Consider the following 21,275-nt stretch of genomic DNA (forward strand, 5'->3'; position numbering starts at 1 on the left):
GTTGAATGCATTGTCACTAATTGAGGTGTTCTCACTAATCAAGTAGTTATCATTCCATTTGTGTGAATACTACTACTGTTAATACTTCAGATTCCATCCATTTACCATTAAGGTGCTGAACGAATGCAACCTGTAATATTGTAATCAATGAAAGGGGAAGGATAAGAAAGTTTATGAACATTTAGAAATGATACATAAGAATAATATTTGTGTGACTTGTTTCTAAATATTGTTACAGAAACACTGTAAGTGCACAGTAATTTAATTAAGGGACGAAATGTTATAGATAAAAGCTTACTTCGGTTTGTTTTACTTCATATCAAGAAGCACTTGGCTTCTCCATCTATGCGCACATGTAGTGCTGGTTGGGATTAACAGTGCAACAATCTCATATTTGTAACTTGCAGCTGTATTATTGACATGGTTTATGATCTATGTTTCACTGAGGACATTCACATTGACGAAAGAGGGCTATGCCTCTTAAAAACATTTTATGTAGTGAGAACAATCCACTGCGCCCCCCCCCCCCCCCCCCGGTTCTGTGATCTGTGCACATGGTGCCTATGAAGCGAAATAACATAGCAGGGGCAAGGCATGGCATAGTGAGCAGAGTACCACTTGCTGGACATGGGCGTTTATGCCTTGGTGATGCCTCTTAAGGGTTTCATTAACACATCAGAGAAACAATGTAAACGTTTAAAACAAATAAAGATTGTAAATCTTAGGTCTTAAGTCGAACTAAAGGAGGTAGGACGTATTGTGCAATGTATTTAAGTTTATGAGTTAATGATATTTGGATCTGTATTTGCAACTGATGTAAATGGCGGAACAATTCAGAAATTATTGTTGGAGACGTGTTTGTCATTCAGTAGTTGGAAGTAGTGAGACACTCTCTTACCGCATCATGCTGCCTGGATACAAAGACAAGAGGAATAATTTCTCACAAGACAGTGGTATAGAGTGGCCAGACTACAAGTACAGAACTAAAAGGCGGCCGTATTGGAAGAACAATCAAAGGTAGCCACAGTGACAGATCTGTAACACAGTGTTCCCTACTCATGGTGTCGCTAAGTCGCCGCACTCACACAAGACGAAATGCATTACTGCCCCGTTCCTGTCGCTGGTTGTGCATTGTTAATAGTAAGTTCACTGAGGTTATGTTCGAGGAGATGACACTAGGTTTGACACAGAAACAAAAACTGGGATTTGCCGTGGCTGTTATAGAGGTAACAAGGCCAAGAAAAGCTGAGAGAAAGCTGAGGCCAAAGAAGTGGCTAATGCAAAGAAATAAATTCACCCACATTCTGTTACCTAGGGCGCTGGGAGCCAACGACTTTTTTAAATTATGAAAGAATGGATGAAACATACTTTTCCCTTTTCGGAGCTGCTGAACATCATGAGAGCATTATTAATGGAAAAGAATACAGTTATGAGAGAGGCTAGGAGGAGAAGCTGTTAGCTACATTACGATTTCTTACCACCACTGGCAAAAGTGCAGCTGGAGTCCCACAGTTATTATCTAAAATGGTTCGTGAAACATTCAACGTGACTTATATTTGCCAAAGGAAATATATCACAGTAGAGTGAAAGAAATAAAATAAATGATGTTCTTGTAAACTTGGTTAATTTATTTTGTGTGGGTTATGACAGATGTCTCCTATAAGGTTAAGAAACTCACTCCAAATTATAAGAAGAAAGGTTGCAAATGGAGGTAGCAAATCATCAAATTAAAAATTCAGCAATTGTTAGAACTGTAAAAAAAAAGTCCCACACTTCACTCTTCATAGCAGAAGGTGTGGCACTATATTGGATTTTTTTTCTAACACTTCTAACAATGAAGCAAGTATATTTTATAAATAAAAGTATTTTGGCTGTCTGTATGTTTTTATTTCCGATGTACATCGTAATTGAAGTCTAGAATCTAATCTGTCTGTATTTCCGTTTTTCATTTCTGAGAAAATTTAAAATCTAATGCGGCTCTCTTTAGGCTTTTAGATATCATTTCCGAAAAGTATCGGAAATAAAACCTAAGAACTAAGATAATGAAGGTCAACGAACTTTTATCCATAAAAAATGTGTATATCTTTTACTCTCTCTATGTGCCACATGAAACCATTACAGATTTGTTAAAAACTGGAACAAGTGCTTCATTTCTTGTAGCCTTATATGATGTGCTCCACATACATATGAAATCTTTAAAGTTCTCCAGAAACTCTATCATTAAAATTTCGTCCACCTGGCTCTGTGTCATGTTAGTGGTGTTTGATCGGCATTTAATCACACGTGCAGTGACAGAATATAAACTTTTGTCAGATAGTTGTCACTACAGTGCTACACTTGTCAGAATTTATTATGTGAGGTGGTGGTTGGTATTGGATGAAGTGGCGAGGGGAAGGGGTCGTCTGCCAGGTGATCATAACCAACTGACAGCCTGACAAAAAAACTTGGTTGGTCTCTTGGCCAAAGCGACTACACATGTCCAATTATCAGTCAGTCAGTCTGTGTGTGTCGGGCCTTTCACCTAAGTGAATGGACATCATCTGTTATTGTATAGGTACCTTGTCATCAGTAGTTATTAATTTTATGTGGAAATTAATAACAGGCACGACATTGGCTATGATCACATGTTTTCATCGTTTGCTGTGCGTGATATGATTGAAAGCTGACAGTGAAGGGCCGGATTGTCTTCAAATTAAATGGACTGAAGTACTTAGAAAAAGGAGAGGGACCTTGCAAACAACTTTCACCTGAAAAGTCTATCTTTCCAAGGCGAGGGTCCAAACACACCGTTGCACTACATCTATGAGAAAATTGTTATTGGTATTAAGATTACATAAAAAGAGCTTATGAAGTTCGGAACTGGAATAGAAATACGAAAAACCATGCTACAAACATTTCATATATGTCCATACGGACTTTTGTATGGCATATGTATGATGATCTTTTTCGTTAAATTCATAATATTTGTTCACAATAATTATTCGCATATAGGAGACCATCTGCTCAGTAACTGAGTCACTCCTTAGTTTCTGCCTGTTGTACAGTGACCCGATCTTGAAAAAAGTGTTCGCAGCTTATGTGTTTTTAAAGCAGCTTTGTCTATGGGACGAAATACTTCTTCATTTCACATATTTTTGTTGTAACTAAATGTTGCTCAAGACCTCACCACTGTAATAAAAACTTTTCCGAAATTATCACAATGAAAGAAAAATACTATTCATGCCATTGACTGCCTGGTGATGGATTCCACCTGCTGATTTGATCGAGAGAGCAGAATGAGAGTATGGCACTCGTTCGAGTCTCGGTTCGGCATATTTTTAATCCGCCAGTAATTTTTATGTAAGCGCAGTTTTCAACACCCTTGAGTTCGCGGCGTGAGATATCTTTTAACGAAATACTTAGGATTTAGGAAATAGAGGACAGTTTGAACAGTGTTTTGGTTAAAAAGCGAATGGAATATAGATTTGGGCTCAATGGACAGTGTAATTATTTTTAAGTTTTGTTACTTAAGTTCTGTTGTTCAAACTTTCAGTAATTCTACTAGTTTAATGTTTTTTTCTGTCATATGTGTTGTATAAAGTAAAGCCATACATTGGTTGATGTTGTTTGATACTTCTGATTTGTATTTACTCGTCGATATGTTATACCAGAATTTCACAGATTTGACAACAGTTTGTGACATAAATCCACCACGTAACTGTTTCTTTATTATTTAACGTATGTGACACTTAAGTGATGTTAAAATATGTATCCTGCACTTCACAGAGAGATGATGTGTAGATTCGGCGCAGCAAGTTTTTTTCCCATTGTTATATAAAAGCAATTATGACTTGTGATAGATGGTTAACAGTTTCTGTTTGAGAATGCTGCGATAGTGCACCTACTGGCTTGGTGTAAATAATTAGTGTGTTATTTTGTAGGTACAAGCAAGCTCACGCAATAAAATGTTTTTTCTTTTTTTGCTACATTGTTCATATTTCACATTTTGCAGGAAACTGTCTTATCACAATTTTTTATATGTTTTTGTATTTGACCATAACAAGATTTCAAGATGTATCCCAAAAATACCAAGCAAATAAGAATTTAAATGATATGGGATTTTATTGCAGACTGTAAAAAGAAACAACTAAAAATCTTGGGGAACTCTGTTGAAATTAAACTTCAGCGTGTCTTCATAGAAAAATAAGCCTGTGTCACAGCTGATCTGTAATGTAAATGGATTCATTGCAGATGTGGAAGGACATTATACTTTACATGTGATACAAGGCAACAGTGGACTGATCAAATATTTGAACGTTAATTTTAAAGATAGAAAGCAGATGGCCTTGCTATCCTCTAAATCTTTCAGTACTTCAGTAATCTTAACTTTCAAACTACGATGCAAGGAACATTGTGTGTTATCCTGAGTTGAAATTATTAATGGGTGTGCTTACAGTGGAGACACTTGGATGACAAATATATGCATTTGCATATTTCTGTTGGTTTTAGAGATCTTTCCCATTAAAAAAATGTTGTGAAGTATCAACAAGCAGCATTTCAATAATGTACAGCATAAGGACATAATGGTCTAAAACCATATTTTATATGGAGAGAAATGCTGCTAATTTTTACATTGTGTTATGAAGGTGTTACTATGTTAAAAATTCCTTATGAAGTTCCAAGACCATTTCAGAAGGTACTTTATGGATGATTGGTGGTGCGTAGTGTAGCTGAGTCTCTATGCTGGCATACGGTTTCCTTTTTACCGTAATAATTTTAACACCAAATTAGGTTTCCATTTTTTCTGTTTTTACAAAAGTGATACATTACAGGTAGTAGCTAAAAATAATAACCACTGGTTTTTTGAAGCTTTTAAATGTGTTTTGCTACATTCCTCTTTGCCAGATCCAATGTATGGATGGACTGATAACCTCAGAATTGTGTGACTTTAAATTGTCTTATCAATAGATAGCAAATTGTATCAAGATTATTGATATAGCCAACAATGCAGACCTTTGGTGATGAGTTTGTGTTCTGGGATGGGCATGTCATATGCAGCGGTAATAAGTCAAGCAAGAAAGATGTCAAATAGTTATTAAATTGCTGAGTTGTAAGAACTCAGATAGATATGATGTAGGCCTAGTTTGAAGTCATGGCACAAATTCAGCAGAATATATACAGTAACTGTTATTTTTGTCCAAATTGTTGTGGACCAAGTGTAAGATGTCTCCAATTAGGCTACTACTAAACAAAATGTTTTCAGGTGTTGTAGATGACAAGACATAAATTGAATGTCATCTCATTTTTCGGTGTACGACATATGACCACCAAAGAGTTCATTTCTGGGTACATTACAGTGGCCTCAACTCTAGATGTGTGTTCAAAAGAAATGTAAGGGCAATATATGTAGATCTGACACAAGCAGTGAGCGGAGAAGCAGATATTCCTTAGTAAATCCAGTGTAAAGTAGTTTTTAATACAAAAGCAAATTTCTTTATAGGCCTGATTTAGTGCCATATGTGGGTTTCGATTTTCACAAATCAATTTGCAAATGAAGCAAGTTATTAAAATAGCATTCTAGAAAGTGAGATGTATCAGTTCATGAGAATAATTCTCCAATAACTTCTTATGGTTTTGTGAATGCTGTAACCACTGTGCAACTGTTAAAAATCATGTAAAAGTGTCTAGAAATAAAAGTGAAAAGTCCCATACATCCCCATTTGGTTTCAGAAGAGATGGTGTATTGCTTACAGGGAGAAACTTCGTTTACTTTCTCTTATTTGGTAATGTCTTTTTTGTTATCTTATCCTCTTCAAGTACTGCATTTGTAGAATGAACAGAGTTGCTTTTAAAATTCTTAAATGAGAATTCAGTAGTGGAGTAAAGGGGAAAAGTCCTTGTGTCTGTATTTAAGAGCTCGTGTCTAAATTTCAATCCAACCAGTTGGAAGTAAGTTTTCTTTAGTTTTTGTAAGTTGTGATAATGTCACCCTTTATTCAGAAAGGCCTGACCTTCAGAAACTGAATTCCATGTCATACAAGGAAGACTCCAATGACGAAGGCAAACTGAGCACATTATTTCCTCGTGTACCGACTAAAGAATTCTATAGCTTTGTTATGTAACAGTACTTATCTTGTTTTGATTTTTCTGATCTCAGGACAACAGTTTCTCCAAGCTTCCAATTTTTTATGACATCGGTAAAGCTGCTCATATTCAATACAAAATTTTGTCATAATTTAGCAATATGTGTGGTAGATCTTCACAGCATAGTGCCAGGAAAAACAGATTTGTCAAGGCTTTTGATACAACCCTTTAGCAGATGTTAATATTGCCCACTAGCCACCAGAACCAATTTATTCAGTGTAAACACTGAGGCTCGGAACAGCCACTTGCTATTTGGCAACTCAACCCAATGGAAACTTGTACTGTTCTTCATCTACTTGGCAACTGTGTCTATATTGTAGCATTGGCCATCCACTCGCACAACAACTCCTCACTAGTTATTAATGAGCAGCAGTAGATCTTAAAATTCAGGTGAAGTACAAGCTTGTGATGATGGCCATACTACAAATTTCAAACTTCAGCTAGTATCGAAAGTGAGTTTACCACTATTGTTTCACAATAGACAAAGGTCAGAGTTAAGTTTAACATCTTTTATGTTACCTTACTCTGCTCTGATATTAGTCACAGAATGGGCAGAGTTACTTTTAAAGTTCTTAAATGAGAATCCAGAAGTGAAGTGGCCAAGTCATAAATGAGACATTGGTAACAAGCCTGTGTAGTGTTGCAAACCTATTAAACAAGTACTTTGTTTCCGTTAGTGATGGCTCATCACGTTGAGTTCTATCTTAAGTTATTTGTGTAACCAATCTCTTATCAGTGGAATATTTCCAGAGTGGCAACAATATGCCGAAGTCAAGGCTCTTTGCAAGAAGGGGCTGAAGAGCGACAATCAAACTATTGACCAATTTAACTTTGTTGGCTTTTTCAAAAATATTTGAAAAGGTTGTGTTCTAGTGTCTGTCTGCAAATAATATATTGTCCAATTCAGTTTAGGTTTCTTAAGGGTTCTGAAATAGAGAAAACTATTTACATGTACAGTGAGAATGTACTCAATTCATTAGATAACATATTAGAGGCTACTGGCATTTTTTGTGACCTGTCAAAGGCCTTTTTGTGAATCACAACGTTCTCTTAAGTAAATTAGAATATTATACTTTCACCAGCAGTGCTGCGAAATGGTTTGACTCTTAGCTAGGTAACAAAACAAAGTGTGTCATTGTGGAATACCAGTGCAGTAAGCAGTCAGTCTTCATCTGATTTGGGATTAATTACATCTGGTGTTCCTCAGGGTTCCATCTTGGGTCCTTTACGTTTTCTTGTGTGCATTAATAACGTCTCATCTGTTACATTGCCAGATGCTAAGTTTGTTTTGTTAGCAGATAATACAAACAGTGCAATAAGTTGCAAGTCAAGTACGGATTTAGAAATGGCCACTAATCAAATTTTCACTTACATTAATAAATGGTTTAAAGCTAATTCAGTGTCATTAACTTAGAAAGAACCCACTGTATGCAGATCAGAACCTGTAAGAGGTTTCCTTCTAGCATGCGTATGAAGACATGTAGGTCAAAGAGAAACTGTTGAAAGAGCTTGGTATTGTAAACACTGCTTCTCAGTATATTTATTCCTTAATGAAATTTGTTGCAAGTAGTGTGTCTGAATTTCGAACCAATAACGCAATACATAGTATCAATTCTAGGAATAAGAACAATCTACATAAAGCCCTAAAATCACCTACCTTTGTCCAAAATGGGTCCAGTATTGAGGAGCACACATTTTCAATAAATTGTCATCAACTATTAAATACTTGGTTTCAGGTAAAACACAGTTTGAAAGCCTTTTTGATAGGTAACTCCTACTCTATAGATGAATATCTTAACAGGGAGTCTTAGACCAGCTTAAGCAAAAATGTCTGTTAGATTTCAGTTTTGACCACAAGTCAAGATTAGGTATTTTGCGTATGATAAATTTATTGAAAGTGCATAACTATGTTTCATTCTGACAGTGTATTAATTCTGTAAATATTAGTGGTTCCAGTTTATTGTAATGTATTCACCTATTTTGATGATCTCCCGACAAATGATGAGGATAGTGAGTATTATATTCAAATTTTATGTTATACTTTCTGACATGTTCTGCACCGAAGAGAATCATCTATTTATGGGCCTATGGAATGAAAACTGAATCTAATGTAATGTTTGAAAATCATTCTACTGACTTTTTTTTTTCAGCAGTTAACCCATTGGACTCGCATTTAAGAGCAGTCAGGTTCATATTCTTTTTTGATCATCCTGATTTAGGTTTTTTGAGACTCCAAATTATGTACAGTAAACACTGTGATGAACATTTCCATCTGAATGATTTCTGTCTGCCTAATGACCTCACCATTGATAAGACACCAAATCCTAAATAATTTCCTTAGAGACCAAGTGAGGTAGCACAGTGGCTAGCACAATGGACTCGTATTCGGAAAGATGACGGTTCAATCCCGCGTCCAGCCATCCTCATTTAGGTTTTCCGTGATTTACCTAAATCGCTCCAGGCAAATGTTGGGATGGTTCCTTTGGAAGGGCACAGCCGACTTCCTTCCCCGCCCTTCCCTAATCCGATGAGACTGATGGCCTTCGAGGATTTCACTTTGGTAGTGTTGAAGCAGAGAGGAGATTGTCATTCTGTCAATGAAGTCCAACATTCTAGAGTGACAGTATCAACAGTACTGTCCTCTTGCTGGGAGAAATGTGTTGATCGCCAGGGTGACTATGTTGAGAAATAAATATGTAGACACGAAGGATACAGATGCAGAATGTTAATAACATTTGTTTTATTTAAAAAGCTTTAAGGGTTGTGTAAAAAAATTCGGAGGCATTACTTTTCAGCACGCCTCCATAATATTCTGCGACAACAGATTCCATCCTAGTATAAAACTAGTCTTCAAGCATAACTTGAGATGGGATGGTGATTACCCCTGTTGAGCAGCTTGTGGTAGATAATGGGGAAATTCAGTTCCAGCAGTCTTCATTATGACTACCAGGTGGGCTTGTACATTCAGCATACCTGACTGGGTGTAAAAATATCTACATCTACATTGATACACTGCAAGCCCCTGTACAGTGTGTGGCGGAGGGTACCATGCACCACTACTAGTCATTTCCTTCCCTGTTCCACTTGCAAATGGAGTAAAGGGAAAACAACTGCCCTAATTTCTCGTATCTTATCTTCGTGGTTCTTACACGCAAAGTATGTTGACAGCAATAGAACTGTTTGACAGTTAGCGTCAAATGACAGTTCTTCACATTTTTTCAGTAGTGTTCCTCAAAAATTAGCAGCTCGCCTCTGAACTGCCACGATGTCGTCCCTCAATCTGACCTTGTACAGATCCCAAACACTTAAGCAGTATTCAAGAATAGGCTGCACCAATGTCCTATTTGCAGTTCCTTTACATGTGAACCACACTTTCCTAAAATTCCTCCAATAAACAGTACTTGACTATCTTCCTCCCTTACCACAGTTCTCACATGTTCATTCCATTTCATATTGCTTTGCAACATTATACCCAGATATTTGAACAACTTCACTATGTCAAGCAGGATACTACTATTACTGTATCCAAATATTAGAAGTTTGTTCTACCAACCTATCCACATTAACTTGCATTTTTCCACATTTAGAGCTAGCTGCTGCTAATTACACCAACTAGAATTTTTTCTAGGTTTTCTTGTATCTTTCTATATTCACTCAACTTCGACACCTTCAGCAAACAACCGCAGATTGAAACCCACCCCGTCCACCAAATGATTTATGAATGTAAAGAACAACAGTGATCCTACAACACTTCCCTGAGGCACTCATTATGATATCTTGTCTGATGAACACTCACCGTCAAGGACAACATACAGAGTTCTATTACTTAAGAAGTCTTCAGGGCACTTACATATCCGTGAACTTACTCTGTATGCCTGCACCTTTGTTGACAGTAAGCAATGGGGCACCATGTCAAATACTTTTCAGAAATCTAGAAATATGGAATCAGCCTGTTGTCCTTTATCCATAGTTTGCAGTATATCATGTGAGAAAAGGGCAAGCTGAATTTCACATGAGTGATGCTTTCTAAAACCATGCTGATTTGTGAACATAAGCTTCTGTGTCTCAAGAAAGCTTATTACATACTAACTGAGAATATGTTCAAGGATTCTGCAGCAGTCCAAAGGTAGGTATATTGGTCTGTAATTTTGTGGGGGGACTTAAAGCTGAATGACAGTTACTGGCCATTATCAGATTTCTAAGATAATGTATCCAATAACTGCGTGGAATATAATGTAGTACCCCAAATTTTGTCATTGTGTACTGTAAAAAGAAAAAAAAAAATTCTCCATTTTCATTCAGCGAACAGTTAACTGTTTGCAGCCATGTAATACAAGTAATAGCTTTTGTGGCAAGTTGTTACATCATCTCTCTTCTACTTCTTCTTTTTCTTTTTTTGTGGATGGTTCAAGTACAAGACTTGGCCCATATGCCCCCCCCCCCCCCCCCACCGTACGACACAATCTAGTCCCCGGCTTTACCTGCCGTATAAGAGGCAAAGGGTTTAAATGTGAAAATAGTCACACCATATACCATCTGTGCAGCAGTTATTGTGAAGTGTTCTACTGCAAATGATAACTAGCTAGCTGTCAATGCACATACATGGCCAGTGTCAGATTGTGGCCCATTGCAAACTCTGCCATGTATCTGCTAAAGATGATGCAGAGCGCAACACCAGTGGTTTCAGTAGCTAATCCAGTGTGTGTCATGTGGATACCTTCCAAAGTAACAATTTCTCTGAAGTATGTTAGTGGGAACTGTCCCTCCAGCAAAATATGCAGGAACTGCTGAAGTATGCTCAAGATTTTTTTTTGATGTTAGAGATGATTATTGTGGGTTAGTAAGAAAATGAATTAAATGAAATAATAAAACGTGTTACTATTGCTACCTGGTTATGGCTAACCTCTTTCTATTGACCAGTGGAAAATACTAATACTTAACGTTGTTAAAAATATGTAGAATATATGCAGAACTGTGAAGGCTGCACTCAGTATGCAGAAGGCAGCACCTAATCAAGTTTTTGATTGGTCTGAGAGAACTAGCTGATCAAATTAGCAGAAGGTAGTAACCATGTTCATGGGTTTTCTGGTCCATACATTGCTATCATTCTGGAACATTGTTTGCAGAACAGTAGCAGGACTTTTCCACTGTTCAAGCCATTTGGCTACTTCTTTGCAGTTCTAGTTAGATAGTTACTTTCATGTTCCATGGATCATTTCACACGATAAATTGTCATGATGTGGAACAAGTCATTTAACATTCATGTTGCAAATTAATTTGTACTTCTATTTCTGCTCTAAACATCACCATATAGTTTTTTCCCCCTGAAATGAAAATGAGATATGCAGATTGAGCTAGCAATTCCTATCCACCACCTTACAAATATAGAAATTTTTCTACGGAATAGAAGGAGTTGTCAACGAGAAGGTTTTTCAATTATTTTCAAATTTTCTCTTGCTGTCAGACTTTTTACATTGCTGGGTAAGTGGTCAAAAGTTTTTGTTGCAGCATTGTGCACTCCTTTCTGTGCTAAAGACAACCTTAATGTTGAGTAATGAATGCCAGTTTTTCCTCTAGTTTTGTAATTATGTACCTCATTGTTCCTTTTGAACTGTAGTGGATTATTTACAACTAACTTCATGAGGGTATAAATATACTGTGAAGCAGTAGTCAGAATGCCCAACTCCTTAAACAGATGTCTACAAGATGATCACAGGTGAGCACCACGTATTATTCTTACAGCACATTTTTGGGCAATGAAGACCTTCTTTCTTAAAGATGAGTTACCCCGAACATTATTCCATCACTGAATGAAGTAAGCAAAATATGTCAACTTACTGATTTCTCTCTCCCCAAAACTTGCTATGATTCTATGTGCAAATATGGATCTTAATAGATGGGGCATACTTTCTGTCAAACACATCCCTGACCACATTTTTCGCATCCATTTGAAACTGCCACCTTACCTGGTGCTAGGTTCTTTTCCATTGTCTCATCAGTTGCCATTTCCTTACCTTTTTGCATTAGTTTGCATGTATCTCTTGCTGGGCTGGCAGCTTCAGCTTTTATAACTAATTCTGACAATTTGGTTTCATTGTTTTGTGATTTTCCTATCTCTTCCCCCCTCCCCCCCTCTCTCTCTCTCCCTCAAACACACATACTTTAATAATGTAGAAAGTATATACATATCAGCTGCAGGGGCTAGAGAAGTTACTTACAGTGTTGTCATGATCTCACCACGTAATGCAAATCTTTAGTGTCTGTTTAATTGATGCAAGACTGATAGCAGTTACAAATGTAAGGGTATCTATAGCTGCTACATTACTGTCATGACAGTGTACAGAGTATGTGAGAATACTTTGTAGAAGTTAAAGAAGCCTTACTGATGGCGACAAAAGGATATTAAAGTGGATACTTACATCTAATAAGCAGACCACTGTCCTAGACATGAGCGATTATATCAATGTGACAAGGGAGAAAGAGCTTCAGTGAAGAAAGTACAACAACATCTGCATAAATGAAACTTCCATGGTAGAGCTCTTGTATACCAAGTGGATGCAAAGGCGAGGCTTTAGTGTTATAAGCAGCCCAAACTGGGTCTAAAGACCAGTGGTACTGTGTAATGTGGTTACATCTGTGACATTAGGATCATTGCACTAGATTTTCTGAGAGTAGTTGAAATAAATAGACAAATGTCTCAAACGTGGATATTGGGAAACTGAGAAGACGATGTAACAATCAAATAGGTTACGTATTGCTTATGTTGTGTGAGAACTTCTATTTGCTTGGTATTAGAGACTTTCATAAATTTATGCACCGTCGCGGAGGAAACAAATGACAATGTAACTTCTTTAGAGTAAGTTACAGAAACACATTCATAATTAAACAGTAAACCCCATTCTGTGTAATTATGTCCAAATGAAAATAACTGCTCCGACTTGGAAATTAGAGGGCCTTGGATGATGATGAAAAGTGAAGATCTGCTTTTATGATAGTGCCTTGAATCCAGAACAGCTAATTCAGATCATGCATGTATAATTAATTTTTCTTCACGCTCACCTGAAATATCTCCAGACAGTGCCCCACTCCTCATCAGTAAGCAGCAGCCCGTGTGATCTGTGGACAATATAATGACAGAATACACTGCTGGTGCTTGCACAAATGTTTCAGTCCACACATTGTAACAAACATTGCTGAACATGGGGCTCGACAGCAGGTGGCCCATGTGTGTTCCCATATTGACCCAATGACATCATCTATTATAATTGCAGTGGACAGTGTTGCCTGTTCAGAAGAATCACATTTTTTGCTACACTGCAATGTTTGTCATGTCTGGGTATGCCATCATCCATGCTTACAGTTTTGCGGGACATTCACGTGGATTTTCATGGCATCTTTGACAGTAATCAAAGCCTGTGGACAGTATGCAGACTGCCTACATTCCTGCAAACTTGATGTCTTCCCCAATGTTAGCGACATGTTCAAGTAGGATAACTGTTAGTGCTACTAGGTCAGAATCATGCTGCAGTGTTTTGAGGATCCTGCTAGTGAACTCATATGGACATCTTGCTCACTAAATTTGCCTAATCTGAATGCAGTGGAACTCATTTGAATGCTGTTTGCAGTCAGCTCCAAGTATAAAAACCACTGGCCTGTAATTTAGGGGAAATTGCGGAACCTGTGCATAGACAATTGGTACCCCATGACAAACCTACCATGGGTTATTTGAATCCATGTTCCACAGAATTGCTGCTGTATTGGTTTCAAGTGTGAACCAATGCACCGTTAAGCAGATGATCATAATGTTTTCACTCAGTATATTTAATAATGGAACCTGCTCAGGGACTGTACTTGTGAATGAATGATGGGAGAATTGGCTATGTTGCACTGACAGTGAGAAACTGCATTGACTGGCCAGTGCTGTGAAGTGTGATAGGATCTCTAAGACAGGAACTCTCATTTTATCGTCATTGTCCGGAAACAGCAACACCATTGTGACTTTCACTGTACATGATTTGCTGATTTATTCTTACTTAAGGAAGAGGCAAACAGCAGTGGGGAAATGGATCATTAGATAGAGGACAGATTTGGATGTTGGCTGTATGGCTGTACCTTTGCACTCTAACAGTGTATTGGCAGAAATACAACTAATCCAGTTAAGAACCACTTTACCTATTGGGTCTAGGGCTGAGATTCCTACAGTTTTGGACTTGTGGAGAGGGACATCTTGTTTGTTATTAGGAGTTACAAAGTATGACGTGTAAGGGAGCCCTCAGGGAATTGGCAACTGGGTCAGGATGGACTCTCTGTGCACTGTTTGCAACTGGCTGGAATGGCAGCTGATTGAAGTGGTGAAAGATGGTAGGGCCGGTCTCGTGGGGTGAAAACACTGTGCTTTGCAGCATCATACCTAGGACTGACAGTGGTCCTATTGCTTGGAGCTAGGTGGAAGGTGTAAACCTGTGGCTCCATTGATTCCTCGATGATTTTTGGCATGGAATTCTTGACCTGTGCTGTGAGACAGAGAAATCTGGAGTTTCTGTTAATGAGTCAGGTGTGCACTGCAGTGTAGAGGCTGAAGAGTGTATAGGGCATGTACATGAGGATTTTTTTGGTTAAAGAAACCTCTCTGAATACCAGGTGTGCAGTTAGATGTTCAGCAAGGAATATCTGCTCAAACCAGAAATAAACTCCACTGAAATTTTTAAACTCAGCATGGAATATATTCCAAAAGGTTCAGGCAGACCCCAGTAGTGATGGAGTACTTGTTGCCAGAAAGAAATCGATAATCTCAAATGTAATAGTGCTGAATTAGATTCAAAAATAATATGAGTGAAAGTAAACAATGAAGGTGGCCTACATTATGGTAATGGAAACGGAAAGTGTTACAGCGTGAAGCATCAATCCAATATTTATCAAACTATGAGAAGGTGTTCATCACATAACAGGTGTTAAATGGTTAAACTGCCATTCCACTCTGAATGGATTTACATTGTAAATATCAGTATGATTTGTGATCCCTGTGGGCAAGGGTACATTCTTGTATTCATTGTGGCAAGGAAGCATAGGGACTCTGAATGCTATACTGGGGAATTTCTTGCCTTACTTTAAACACAGGTTGTGTCAATTCAGGAAGATTAATGGCTTGAAGCTGTTATGAAGGTATCACGTCTTCCCGTCACATCGCAGACATGTTCTGTGAGTGGAGACTGAGCAGGCTAATTGAAGATCTGAACATTTCTCAAGTCATCTGTGGTGTAAATTACAGTGTGTGAACTTGTAGTATCCTGCTGGAATGTGCCATTTGATATTCGGGTCATGAGGGGTGTGGTAATGGGGTTTACCATTCTTGCCATGTGTTAGTGAGCATTCAGCCTCTGTTTGACAACTGCCAAATTAGTACTGCTGCCACATGTTATAGCTTCTTCCCATACCATGATTCCAAGAGTTAGAATTGTATGGATCTCGAGAACTGCTGCACCCTGTGGCTTCTGTCCACACACTGTTGTTGGTCTGATAGCCACAACCAGAAATGAGCGAATCACTAGCTTGACACCATGCACTTCCCTGTTTTTTGTAATGTGGTGTCAGTGGTAAACAATGCATGGCAACTCGAGATCTCAGCTCAGCTTCCAGTAATGTTCCTGATGGTTCCTGGGGACACCTTTCCTTCCTATGGTCCTCTGACCCATGTGGCTAATCTGGAAAGAACTATGCTTATCGTCATCTATTGTCCAGAGTCCAAATCATCATCACTTATTCTGCGGTTGTTTTACTACAGCCAGTTGCCTGTGCAATCTATTGGTATTATGCTCTCATGTCAATGGTTCAACTTTTTGTAGGGTCCAAAAGACTGTGAAAAGCTGCATGTGCTTGTCCTCTGGGCATTCTGTGTCTCCACCTTAAGAGTTCCAGTAACATTAGACGCACTCAGTAGCTGTGATATACTCACACCTGTCTTAATCTGTAGCGATTACTGTTCAGTGTAATGAAATTAAGCTCTTATAAGGATTAAATTTTGATCAGTATACCCCACAGGCATAGAAATACTGGAACATCTGTTTGGTAGCATTTGGTCAAGGTGTTCTTGACGAAACACCTTCCATTCCATCATAGTAGTAAGCAGATGTTGCTTCTGTCCACCCACACTAAGTTCTGAGAAGATGGAGTATACCTCAGAGAATATTTGGAAAATATCACCTGTATATTCTCTGAGCATGCCATAGTAATAGGAGGATATTTAACCCTGCTATCTATAGACTGGGGAACATAAATTTTAAGTGGGAATTGGCAACTGAGACTAAGGTGACACTGTTGCTGACATATTTTCCTATAATTGTTTAGAGTACTGTAACTGCTTGATTGGTAAGAGGGAAACACATTGAATAAGGTGGGAATTCCTGAGTATTACTCTTCGATGTGGAACTCCTACTGTGTTGGATTAATGGAACAGATAGAAAAAATTCAAGAAAAAGTGCTTGTTTCATTATAGTTAAGTTTAACAGCATGAGAGTGTTGCTGAAATTCCCAATAAACTATAGCGAGAGACATTACAAAAAAAAAGATATGTGCATTTCAATCAGCCTGACTCACTAAATACTGAGAGCCTACATTCCAAAATGGGTAAAGGGATGTACAGTATCCTGCAACAACTTACATAATAACCATGACATTAAAATAAGAAAAATTCAAGCTCTTTCTGAGCGGTGATACAGTCTTTCTTGCCATGTACTATCTGTGAATGGAAAGAGGATGTGGTACATTAGACACCCATCACCACACATCACATTGTGGTTTGAGGATTAGAGGTAGATTTAGATCTCCTTGACAGTGCAAATGATTGAGAGGATTGCAGCGAAGTATAATAATTGAAAACATGTTATTTTGACAGGTAACCTCCCCATAATTCTTAAGTCAAGACCTCAACTCTGCTGTTCTTGCTTTGAGATTAATGCAGAGTTTGCTTGTCATCTGTTTTTGATGATATGACCCAATTGTATTGCTATGAAAAATTAGCCCAATGTACAGTACATGAAAAATTTAGGGTTCCCATCTATATTACTAATTAATTTTTAAGAAAGTATGTGAATGATGGGAGAAACAATTGCTTAGTCATTTCCAGAAGAGAATGTGAAAGGAGCACTTAGCTGATCTTGTATCACTATGGATTATATAAAGATTGTTGAATGATATATTTTCCTGAGCAGTATCTCATAAAATTGGTAAGATGAAAGGAGTTAAGTATTATTATATAATTTATGCGTCTTTTCCTTTATTCGAGCAGCATGATGGTGATATCTTATGTGTGTTCTACACCAATATGAAGACATCTGAGAATCTTCTACTTGTCACTGTCAATGTTTCTTAATAATATAAGTAAAATATGTTATCACAGTAGTTTTTGTAAAGCAACATTTTGTCATTTACAGCAAATACAAGCTCAGACCATTATCGTCATTCATCCTGGTTCCTTGTTTATACGCGTGGGGAGGGCTTCAGATTTAAACCCTCACACTGTTCTTCACGCTGTTGCAAGGAGGAGGTTACCTGGTGGAGCAGCATATCAAGACTACTTTCTACCAAAGCAAGTCTCACTGGTAAATTTCTACCTATAATATTGGAAAGAGTTAATTTTGTTTCATTTTGTATAAAGTGAGGGACAGGTGAATATTAATGTATTCATATGAGGATTATGGCGAAAGTTTTTAGCGCAACTTCAGAAAAAAATTTGTTTTAGGTATAACTGTTACAACTTTTCAAAATTCTCTCCACGAACACACACATATTTTTCCATCCTATGAAATCACCGCAAAAATGTCTCAGTCCGAGCTTCTCTAGGGAAGTCACTTAGAGCACTGGGGGTGTGCTGCGATAGCCTCTTCATCGAATGAAAAACTCTGCCCATGAATTTTTTCCATTCTCTTAAGGAACAGTAAGGAGTCTCACAGGGCCAAGTTATGTGAATAGTGTGGGTGGGATAACACACACTGTTTCCTTCTCCAAGAAATCAATTGTTCTGGCAGCTGTGTGTGCTGAGGCATTGTCATGATGCAGAACAAGGTTCCCACCCTGCAACATTGAGTGTTGTGACCTCCATTTGGCTAGGCTTTTGGCAGACATTCAGTCACGTACCACTCAGCATTGATTATGTGACATGAATCCAAGCTCACAGAGTTGAGACAACCAATCTTGATAAATAAAGTGGTCACTGTCTTCATTCCAGACTTCCTACTTCTCCTAACTTCTGTAGGTTGTTTCTCACCTGATGACTGCCTCTTCATTTTGGAGTCTTAATTGTGACACCCATGTTTTGTCACATTTGACAATATTGTAAGGGTCTTTGGGCTGCCCTCTGTCAAATTTTTCAAGCGTAAATTGACACCGATCCATTCTTGTTTGTTTTTGGCTTTCTGTCAGAGAATGTGGAACACAGTGGACACATCTCTTGGTTAGGCCTAAATGATCAGGCACAATGGTTTGTGCTGCAGTGAATCCAATGTTTAAGGTTCTTTCACTGTCACAAAATGCGAGATGAGGACCATCTGTGATCAGTTTCCTCACAGCATCAATGTTTCCTTGGGTTACTGCCATTGTTGGGCAACTGAGATGAGGTTCATCTTCAAGAGTTTCCCAATCTCTTTAAAATTCTCAAAACAAATTTCCAATGATGGGCCTAGAAGGGGCAGACTGTACTAGAAAAGAGTTTTTTCTTCTGCATTTAATTTTTTTTAAATATATCATTACATGAAAATTGTGGCACTGTGTCTGACACAGCAATGTCTGCTTCTTCACTCACCATTCTCAACATGGTTTGCAATTAAGTGATGGGGGAACTGCTGCGTGGATGCGTCAGGGTCGAAAAACAACACACATTCAAATTGAAAAACTTCCTTTGTCATCAGATTTACATTTTAAGAGCTATTAAGAACTTCCAGCATAGTTGTGGTATTGAAAACTCTAATGAGGCTTACAGAAATTCATTTTAATTTTACTTGCTTAATATTGGATTATATAGAATAGTCATATTGCCAGATGCCTGTCGAAGTAAAGGAAACAGAGATATTCTAGAACACAACCTCTTTGTGAAATAGTAAAATTGCTCGATATTGCACTGGAACTGTTGTTCAGTATTGCAAAGAAGAAAACCAAGCTTGTAGCATTCTAAGAAATTTATCAAATATTTATCAGTGTAATAGATAAGAAGTAGGTGACATAAAATGAGAGATGTTTTTGGCTTTTAATGGATAATTGTTGTTAAAAGTTCAGTTATTGAACCAAGTAGATCAAAGACTGCTAGATATGTTGTTGTGGTCTTCAGTCCAGAGAGTGTTTTGATGCAGCTCTCCATGCTAGTCCATGCTGTGCAACCTATATCCATTTGGGCCCACTCACTGTATTTTATCCTTGGTCTCCCTTTAAAATTTTATCCCCACATTTCCCTCCATTACCAGAATGGTGGTACCTTGATGACTTAGAATGTTTCCTATCAACTGATGCCTTATTGTAGTCAAACTGTATCATAATTTTTTTCTCCATAATTTAATTCAGTAGCTCTTCAGCAGTTATCCAGTCTACCCATCTAATCTTCAGCTTTATCTGTAGCACTACATTTAAAAGGCTTCATTTTCTTCTTGTTTGAACTGTTTATTGTGTATGTTTCTCTTCTATAAAAAGCTGAGCTCCAGGCAAATACCTTCAGAAAAGACTTCCTAAAACTAACATTTGTATTCAGCGGTAGCAGTTTCTCTTTTTCAGAAATACTTTGCCAACTCTAGTCTGCATTTTATATTGTGTCTACTTTGACCATTTTCAGTTGTTTTACTGAGTGGGTTAGTGCAGTGGTTAGCGCACTGGCCTCGCTTTCGGGAGGATGGCGACTCAAATCTGCATCCGACCCTCCTTATTTAGGATTTTCCTAAATTGCTTAAGGCTGACCTCCTGCTTAACTGGGTGCTAACATGCTCGCCTCCTATGCAAGCGGGTCTAGTTTCAATTCCCAGCCAGATTGGACCGGGTGTTGTGTGGTCCTCATCATTTCATCCTCATCACCAGCACGCAAGTCGCCCAATGTGGTGTCAACTGAAATAAGACGGCGACCGAATTTCCCTGGATGGGACCCCACGGCCAACAGTGCCATATGCTGATTTCCATTTTCTGCTTAAGGCAAATGCCAAGATGGTTTCTTCGAAAGGGTACGGCCATTTTCCATCCCTAATCCGAGCATGTGCTCTGTCTCTAATTAACTCGTTGTTGACGGGACATTAAACCATTATTTCCTGCTCCTCCTTCAGCTGTTTTTCTCCCCAAATAGCAAAGCTCATCTACTATTTTTAGTGTCATATTTCCTAATTTAGTCCCCTCAGTGTTGCCTTATTTAATTCAACTACATACCGTTACTGTTGTTTTATGTTTGTTGGCATAGCCCTTTTTCAAGACATTACCCATTCCGTTTAACTGCCCATCCAAGTCCTTGTTGTTACTGACACAATTGCAGCGTCACTGTCAGACTTAAAAGTTTTTATTTCTTCTCTCTGAATTTTAATTCCTTTTCCAAGTTTCTCCTTTTTTTTATTGTTGGTTTGATGTACAGATTGAATGATGTGGGGATAGGCTCCAACCCTGCCTCACTTCCTTCTCAAATACTGCCTCCATTTCATGTCCTTCTATTCTTAAAATAGCATATTGTTTCATGCAAGTTGTAGATAATATTTTGTTTCCTATATTTTATCCCTGCTATCTCCAGAACTTCAAAGAATGTATTCATCCGACATTGTCAAAAGCATTCTCTAAACCTACCATTGTTGTACGTGGAGGTTTGCCTTTCTTCAGACTGACTTCTAAGATAAATAATTATGTCAGTATTGTCTTTTGTGTTACTACATTTCCCCATAAACCAAACTGATCTTTCCCGAGATTGGCTTCTGCCAGTCTTTTTACTTGGCAGTAAATGGTTTATATTAGTATTTTGCAGCCATGATTTACTAAACTGATCATTCTATAATATTCACATCTGTCAGCACCTGCCATTTCTGGAACTGAGAGTGTTACATTATTCCTGAGTCCGATGGTATTTTCTCTGTCACTTATACCTTGCATACCAGTGGAATAGGTTTGTAATGGTATGTTTTCCCAAGGATTTCAATGAGTCTCAG

The 21,275-nt window shown here is 38.0% G+C and overlaps 1 protein-coding gene across 1 annotated transcript in view; it reads left to right on the forward strand.

The window, feature by feature from the left end:
• The first annotated feature begins 3,304 nt into the window (after positions 1 to 3,304).
• The window catches only part of LOC126272072 (actin-related protein 8), a 169,406-nt gene continuing 151,435 nt past the window's right edge, over positions 3,305 to 21,275 (forward strand). Inside the window, exons 1-2 of the mRNA XM_049974618.1 lie at positions 3,305 to 3,482; positions 17,553 to 17,720. Of these exons, the coding sequence (XP_049830575.1) occupies positions 3,474 to 3,482; positions 17,553 to 17,720 (177 nt within the window). The 5' untranslated portion in view covers positions 3,305 to 3,473. The remainder of the gene's footprint in view (positions 3,483 to 17,552; positions 17,721 to 21,275) is intronic.

This window comes from Schistocerca gregaria, chromosome 5 (genome assembly GCF_023897955.1).
Source record: "Schistocerca gregaria isolate iqSchGreg1 chromosome 5, iqSchGreg1.2, whole genome shotgun sequence".
NCBI lineage: Eukaryota > Metazoa > Arthropoda > Insecta > Orthoptera > Acrididae > Schistocerca > Schistocerca gregaria.